Source organism: Taurulus bubalis, assembly GCF_910589615.1.
Source record: "Taurulus bubalis genome assembly, chromosome: 6".
Classification (NCBI taxonomy): Eukaryota; Metazoa; Chordata; class Actinopteri; order Perciformes; family Cottidae; genus Taurulus; species Taurulus bubalis.
In genome coordinates this window covers 14,109,335-14,118,211 of record NC_136594.1, presented here as the reverse complement: position 1 = coordinate 14,118,211, position 8,877 = coordinate 14,109,335, and the positions used below count along the sequence as shown (strand labels likewise).

The window sequence follows — 8,877 nt, the reverse complement described above, 5'->3', positions numbered from 1 at the left end:
AAATATCAGATCAACAACAATGAAAACAGATTTCAGTTGAAATGTGTGTACTGCAAACAATCAAAGTAGCCTATCCGTTTAGCACGGATAGCAGCTAGTTGAAAAATAAATATCAGTTGAAATGTCAGGTGACACGTAGGTGCTGAAAGTAGCTCAAATTCATTTAAATAAGAAGAACTCAACGCAGTTTAATCATTGTTTAAAGCATTTAAAATGCAATTATTCCTGATCTAAACAAAGTCCACTTTTTAGCAGTTGAAGTGTCAGTGGTATTTGAGTTTCTATCAAAATGTAAGAGTTGACAGCTGTTGGAATTTTTGTTTCATGTTGAAGCACCTGTCTGAAAATGTATTGTCAAACTCCTGCAGAAAGCTAGCTAAACTAAGTCAAGCTTAAGACAATCATTAGTTGAACAGAAAAACTGCGAAGACTTACAACTTCATCTTTTCCGAGTGATACTTCAGTCAAGGGTCAATAAATGTATTCAAAAGAAATGTGGTGTTTATGAGCACAAAATTACTTGATACAAATGTTAGGACCTAGAGGTTTTCTTAATAAAGAAAATATGAGTTGAAAAACAAGATAACACCTGCACACTGTGAGGAGGTTTTCTGAAACTGTTCGAGCGAAAGAACAAATCATGTCGTTCTGATTTATTTTTCTTTCACCACTTGACGCTTGAGTACGGGACTAAGTGTCTAATTTACATGCAGGAAAAGCCACATCTCTTCAATGTTAATGTTTGGTTCTTCAGCAACAGGTCATCTGAGCTGAATGTAAGCTGAGCTCAAATTGCTGTAGTTTTAGTTTAGGCAGCGCTTACTTGAACTGAGTCATTGAAAAGCTGATATGACGAAGCACTTTTCTCCTTTGACATCGCTGTCTTTAGTGCATGACACTGCAACTCATAGCAGCAACAACAAAGCAGCAAGTGGGTTATCTTCTGCAGTCAGCTTAAAAAGAGTCAGAGCACACAGAGACCCACACAGTTTCATCTCTTTTCTCAAGCGACCTCTTTGTGACCTTCACTGCCTTTAGATATTTTACTTATCTGGCAGTTAGCTCCCTGTCGTTACAGTTTAACCGTGGTAATGTAAAGCAAAATGTAATATCTGATCAGTGCACCCACTCGCTCTGTATCACTTTTCCCTTTGCTCTCGCAGCCTAACATATTTCAATACACATAACCAAAGCCAGGAATGCACTGTGACATTAAGTATCACAATTTTATTACAAAAATTAAATTCTTCATCTCTCAGTTTTGCCATGCTTGGAGCATATAACAATACAGTAAAAAACCCAGACCCAGAGAAGATAGTAAAGCAGATTTCAACAATGCTTTCACAGCACTCTGTCTTTCATGCTGTTACTGTACACATACTGTAACATTCCTAATACAGAGCAGTACAAACATCTGCCAAAACACGTCATGTCAGATAACAAACTGTAATTAAATTACATTTACCAGAGAAACAAGAAACTAAACCCAGCTCAGAAAGGAAAACAGAAACCAGTAAACATTGAATTTGCAACTTAAAACATACTGAATGTGCTGAATATCTGTACCAGGCCAAGGCACCCAGGCTTTGTAGCAATGTTGGCAAGTTAACGACATTCTTACAGAAACACTTGAAGCGAACAACAATTACAAATTGACTTGTACCACAGCTTGACTTTGCAATGTCCTTCAACATACCCTCCTCTCCTGGCGATCTCTTCGTCAGTCACAGTGCAAGTTCCGGAGGGGCGGGGCAGAATGGAGGAAAGGGGATGGGGAAGGGAGGGGTTTGTTCGCAGGGAGCTGTACCGTGCCAGACATCACTTCACAGCGCCAAACACTGACAAGAATTGGATGGACAGCGTAATCTACCACTTTCCAGAGGGAAGGGGGTGGGGAACGGTTATGTAATTCCTCACTTGGATTGTGAATTGTCCAAACATAAGGCGCAGATTGCCAGTTGCCAGTCCAAGTCGAAAGAAGCCAAACGAAAAGCTTAGGTGTGCTTTCAACTGAATGTCCGAGAAAAAGAAAAAGAAAAACAGATACCGAAACGGATACCAATACTTTCTTTCTGAGGTTTCCAAGATGAATTCTGTTTTTTTCCTCAAGATGAAAAGTGTTGTTTTGCACATAAATACCTAAGAACGATAGAAATCCAAGATTTAAGCTTACCAACAACTCAAATAGTCTCTAACAAACGGCAAATGAACGACATGAACGACAAAAGCTCAGAAATACAGAGAGGCCTTTCTTCGACGGTGAAATTGCAGTTCAGTTGAGCGAACGGCAAGGCTCAAAGGTCCATTTGGTCGCTCCGCCAAATATTTCAATGTTGCTCTCTGTCCAGGAGAAGACGCTGCCAGTCGGTGGTTTGCTGTTGCAGGTCGCCAAGTTGTAGATCTCTGTGACGGAAAGTTTCCTATTCCAGATGTTCAAGTTTGCGAGTTCACCAACAAAAGCTTGTGTCGCATCAAAGCCTCCTCCCAAGGAGTCCTGTCAAACAATGCAGAAAAGTGTTACTCTTCACCACTTCAAGTGCACATCAAAGGGTTAGTTAAGTTGCCAGATAAATTGAAAGAACTCCACACTTTGTCCTTTGAATAAGTGTTACATGTATGTGCAATTGAGCAGAGGAATACATATTATAAGATTTTATTAGAAGTGACTTTAGTTCAAGTGTTTTTTTTTCAATTTTAATTTTACTGAACTCCAGTCTGGGAAATGTTTAATTCCTGTTTACATACATGATATAATTGTATTTAACAGTGTAGCAGAATGCTTGATTATATGCAGGTCTCTTCATATATGTGGATTTGTCTTGCTCTGTGCAACAAAGGGATTTTCTCTGTAAACTTTCAAATGTTTCCCTGTCAATATGCTTTTATTTTTTGATGATCATTTTTCCAAATTGACTTGAAAGCCTCTTCAATGTCTTCGCAGTCTCATTTCATAAACATTCTAACCATCTTTGACCAAAATGTAGGGCACAATTTTCAGAAGTATTTCCAAATCTGTGAGGAATTAAAGTGCAGAAGTTGCAATTGCTGCTTTGAAAATGAATATTCACCTGCTCTTGTCCCAGGACCAGCACTCCCTCTGGTTTGATGGGATGGTACGGTGCCAGATTTTCTCCGTTGCCCCGCATCACTCCATCCTGGAAGGCTTCCCACATCCCGTCACGGGTGGTCCATGTGATGCAGAGGTGATGCCATTTCCCATCGTTGATGAGGAACGGCAGCTTTGCAACCTGCAGCAGGGAAATTGCAACAAAAGAAAATCACATCTTTCTCTTTCTTTCACACTTAAGTAGCAGAATCAAAATGCATCGCTTCCACACCTTCTCTTCCTGCCGAGTCACTTACTCAGTCACATATCTTTTCCTCTATACTAAGGCCTCTGTTGCACACCTCTTCTAATATGCCAGAACTTCTCAGTTCTGGCACATGTTGTCTGGTTACTCTGAGTCATCCCAGCTTAAAGTATTATATATCACTGTTGCACCCACTGTAAGTTGTTGCCATATTAACATGATATACGTAAATTTCAAAAGCCATGACGCCCTGCAAAGGTGAACAAAATGTGAAATCCATCTTTATACAAGATAATAATTTTTCCATTACCTTGTCATTGATGAGAATCTCCATAGGGTTGTTCCCCCACTCGATCAACACCAGCTCGTTGGCCTGACCTGGGACAGCATAGGAGAAGGGCGTCCCCACCCCAGGCGAGGCGTTGGACTTGATCCACAGACACACGCTGAAGGAGTACATCTCAGGAAGGCTCTTCTTGGCTTTGGCGTACATGTAGTTGGTTCTCAGGGGAAAGGTGAGCTGAAACATATCTGTCGGCCTGCTGTCTTTACCTGTAGATGTTATAATATATGAGTATGAGGGACGAACCCACATATATTTTTACAGGAACTTAAGGGAAATTAAGAGATTTATATGATTAAGTCCAAGTCAGTTAAAATTACAACTATCTATAATTAAAGAGGAAACACTGTGTTTCCAATGATGTTCTGTCTGTTGCTTGTGTAGGTGGGCTCTGTCTCCCAGCTTCCGTGCCTAAAATGTTCACACCCTCGTTTGCAAGTGTTGAAAAGCACCAATGCGAGGTGCACCATGCAAAGTTTCTCTGCCTATGACCTCTACAATTACATACAGGCTCCAATGCAAGTTAGGAAAAAATCAGCGAAGCAAAGTGCTAACAGGTCTTGAGATATGCAAAGCAATGCAGCTCTCCTCTCTCTCTCTCACTCACTCACTCACTCACTCTCTCACACACACACACACACACACACACACACACACACACACACACACACACACACACACACACACACACACACACACACACACACACACACAATCTATTCGCAACGTGATGATTGCGGCATTGTAAACGCTTCCACAACACCAGTGCTGTGATACTGAAAAATGTATTTTTTTCTAAAGACTTCGCCCTTGAGCTTAAAAACAATTAAATTACACATAATCTTGTTTCGAGCTCCCGTAGAGCCGCGGTCAGAGCCGTGGAAGTCTTGTGCGCGCACAATTCTAACGCACCTTTCTCCATGTCTGTGATCCGATGGTGCAGAGTCGTGAGCGTGGACTCCACTCTGTTCCGCTGATCAGTGTCATTCCTGGAGGCGGGTTTGGTCTCCTCTATTGTGTTGACCCGGGACAGAACCTGCTTCTCCATGTCGTCTATCTTGTTTTGGAGCAAATCTTTCAGGCTGTTCGCTTGCACGGTGTTGTTCCCTCGACTGTACTGCTGCATCGGACAGAGGGAGACAGACACTGGGTTAAAAAGGCACAAGCAATACTTTCTATGCTGTTAAACTCCCTGATCCCAACACACTGCCTGTTTATGTGTATGCTCTGCGCCACATTATTCAAAAGAAAGCTGGTTTACTTTCCACGATGCTTCTTTCTCGTTGTTAATTAAAATAGTAACACATGTGGCTTCGAGGCGGAACTACACAAAGCCAGAACAATATTGCAGCAGTGTATTAGAAGCTTAACTCTCATTCAAATGAACCACCACGCAGGCTATACTTTGATTAACTTTTGACCTGGTCTGAGCTGCTCTCCTCTGCTTGCCTACCTCGAGATTCTCCAGTCTCTGTTTCAGCGTCTGTAAAGTGTGTCCCAGCTGGGTCAGAGTGTCCGTGGTGCCCCGGGATACATCCCCCATCGTGTTCTTCGACCCCGGCCGTCTCCCACCGGGTCCCGCCGCCGGGAGGCTCTGGCTCTCGCAGCGGCTCAACTTTGAGGTTAGTTCCCTAATTGTCTCCTTTTGGTTCATGATGGTCTCTTTTTGCTGTAGCACGGTCTCCCGCAGCTGCATGACCGTAGTCTTCAGGTCCTCCGCCGGCCCGCTGTTCTGCATCGTGGCCGCGCACAAGTCCATATCCTTGGGCACCGACGTGCAAATAAACTGCGTCTGTCCGAAGTCTTGCGCGAAGCTCTCCACCACAACCAGGCAAGAAAGTAGAAAAAGTTTCCGCGAGAATCCGTCCATGGTTCCAGTCATGTTTCTCGGCTTGAGAGAGTGGGGGGAGTGAGTGGTGTCTCTGAGATTTCAGCACCACGGAGCTGTCCACTGAAGCTGTGATCTCCGGTCGCTGTGTGCAGTTTATATAGCGGACATAACGCAGAGCAGATTCACCGCATCACTGAAGGGAGGCAGCGGGTTCTGCTGTACCTACAGAGTCCTGCCCCTTATTTAAGGTCGTCCTCGCTGTCTGCAGAGCACTCACAGTCAGTCTTTGCAGTGGCAGAGAGCTCCTACAACAGAAAGGAAAATGTTGAGTCCTAAAATGAATATTTTGCTGCACACGTTTTTATGCGCAGGCACTAGCGTTATAAAAAGTAGATTGTTTTTAATGATGAAATTAAATTGAAAGGACCCTAGTCTAAATGTCATAAAAATATGGAAAGTAGCGAGCTCTGTTAAATGGGTTGGAATTAAGTTTTTGTTGAGTGCAATTTTTCTTTCTGAAATGCAGAGGAGTGTTAAAGCAGAGGAGTGTTAAAGCTGCCAGAGCTACCTTAAAGCCCACACTGTCACGAACAGCACTCCCGGAATAAATATCATCACATTTTTTTAAACTTTATTCACTGTTATAATCATTCAAAGCTAAAGCAGTGTGTATACATTCAGCATACCTTGAGTAGAGCAGCATAGCAGTGCTAACAACACTCTGTTGATGTTGGCTCCACAGGTTTGTACGTAGAAACATAACATTTTAGAAATGTTACTCTTCCGAACAACATCTCTGTGTAACAAGTATCACTATTATATGTGTATATGTCATTTAACGACGACTAGCTCAAAATCCAGAAAACCAGCCTGAAAGTGAAGAAAATCTGAATCAATTGCATGAGAGTCTATTCAGCATAGCTGGTTAGTTGTCTGGATAACTTTAAGTAGCCTATTGGGTCTCCTTGAGTACATTTTATTTTTCTTTCCCAAATGGACTTTATATGACAGATTTGGTTCATTAAAAACCCTTACGGGCAGGGATTTTAAGAATCATTTTGTGAAATTATTGGTCCACCTTAAATTAAATCAGCTACCGATCTTCCAGAGGAGCCTGTCCCACGGTCGGAGTCCCCCTTTCTCACTCTCTCTCTATCTCTCTCTCTCTCTCTCTCTCTCTCTCTCTCTCTCTCGCTTTCTCACACACACACTTCTGAGTGCAGCAATGAGAGGTGTTGATTGTCAAAGAAGAACCAACTAGTTTAATGCAGTGCATGCAGCCTGATAGAGATGCTTTGCCCTGCTGGAGGTTATGTCAAACCATTACAAGACGGAGGCGCTAAAAGGAAAGATAAATGTTTCCAAATAACCAAACAGACTGTTATGTAACTACTCCCGCGGCTCTTGCATTAATAAATAAGACAGAATACACAGCGGGAGAAGGGGGGCAACACTCTGACATATATCATGTTGGGATAACAAATCACCAAAGATGGCAGTGACGTAGGAACGACACACATCTGCGTGGAAACAGTTTGACCTAAAGTGAACTGCATATGAATTTCAGGAAAACTTTTTTCTTTTTACCAGCAGTGCAGCATAAGGAAAAAAAGACAAAAATCTGTAATCAACTCTAAAATAACACATTTTATAGTTTCCCCTGAAGCAGTATCTAAGACAGTATCTAAGAATAATGATAAGAAACAAAAGGTATACTGCAATGCAGTATACCTTTTGTATAGCAGATTTTATTACATTTTTGTACTCTTTGTGAAATACAGAGAGCCGGCTGTATTAGCAGTACAGAGTGCTGCAGGGATGAAGTATATTTGTAGGCCAACCCGGAAGTTAGCATCGCCCTAGTTCCCTCAACAATCTGCAGAATTAAGAAACTAATGTTAGGCTGTAAACAAACTACACCACGGCCGCATGACTTCAACGTCACCTCGGCCACGTTAGTGGTTGTCATGATGATGTTTAGTCGTCTCATTTAGACACTTGTTAGGAACCTTCTTTTTTAAGACATAAAGCTTCAAAATTCACGAGAGGGATATTTACTGACATACACAACAAAACAATAAAACAACAGACCTTATTTTAGGCATCTATAACCTCCATTCAAAGAACGTACTAAAGAGGGAACCAGAAGTGTAACATTTGCTGACTCATTTCCAGGCTTTAGGATTCATTTCTACAGCACTCTGTATGTGAATGCTCAGGGGCCTCAATTGAGGGAAGAAAATGTAGAACCGTTACTCTATTTAAATACAATTATTTTTTAAATATGAAAAAAGCCGACAACAACATAACTACGTAGACTATTATATAGGCCCTATTTTATGAGTTGCCCAAGACATCACAGATGCAAGGTGCACCAGCTAAATATAGAGCACACAATTGGTCAGGGCCGGCTCTGAAATACTTAATTTTACTTTATCAAGCCTTCTAGCATCTATTCTAGCATTTATGATACAAAAAAGGTTGTGAACCACTTCTTTAAATTACAGTATAGGTGCATGGGTCATAAAATGTGTTTTGTCAAGTTAGGTATAGGTGAGAAATGTTGGACTTGTTATGGAGCTATGGAGATTGGGAACTCCTTTACACAAGTACATAAAACCCCATAAACTCTCCACTTTTACTTACTTTATCTGTGTGTTCTAGCTACTTTAACCTTGTATAAGTAAAAAATGCAGAATATCTATTGAGTGTCATTTATTGTCTTTTTCCATTTCGGCCAGTAACAGTAGACGATATTAACAGTGACCAAAAACTGCACTGTTTGTTCCAGAATGGAGTCTTTACATAAAAGTCACAGTTTTGAAGCCAACTGAAGGGTTACCATCTGTTTTGATACAAATTACCTCTCCCTCCCTTCGCGTCACTGGGGCGGAGTGCTGCGTAGAACTGTGTCATCAAATACAATCCTGTTAACAAGTGTGCAGTCCAAACATTTAGCAACCCTTTCTCTTTGTACTGTTGCATTTCAAGAAAAATAAAAAGCTTTTTTTTTCCGAGTTGTGCATGACGTCGCTGCAGCCAGTGGCCAAGATGGGAAGAAAATTGACCCAGCAGTCCGCTTTAATTTGTTTAATTATCGATCCAGCGTGTTGTAATCAGCAAGGTGCCAAGCTAAAGGGGAGAAACAGCGGATATGACAAATGGTTAACGGCAAAGCCTAATTGCTGGGACCCAAGACAGGTGTTGCAAATGTTCATTATCTCAGCACATGACCATTACAAACTGTGCATAGTATACAAAAGGATTAACAAGGCATGCTTCACTCATTCTCTTCAACAGACAAGCAAAAATAGCAAATGCATTTGCATGTTTTCAATGCATTTGATGTGCCGAATGTGATGCTAATGATCGAGCTTGGTAGTGGGAGACAG

The 8,877-nt window shown here is 41.6% G+C and overlaps 1 protein-coding gene across 1 annotated transcript; it reads right to left on the bottom strand.

Annotated features, from left to right (window-relative positions):
* Nucleotides 1-2,272: 2,272 nt before the first annotated feature.
* On the bottom strand, nucleotides 2,273-5,524 carry LOC306738005 (neuronal pentraxin-1-like; the record flags this gene model as incomplete). Its single annotated transcript, XM_079219834.1, has 5 exons — nucleotides 2,273-2,494; nucleotides 3,069-3,248; nucleotides 3,622-3,853; nucleotides 4,554-4,774; nucleotides 5,108-5,524. The coding sequence occupies 5 exons, from the start codon at nucleotides 5,522-5,524 to the stop codon at nucleotides 2,273-2,275; spliced, it is 1,272 nt and encodes a 423-aa protein (XP_079075960.1).
* Nucleotides 5,525-8,877: the final 3,353 nt, after the last annotated feature.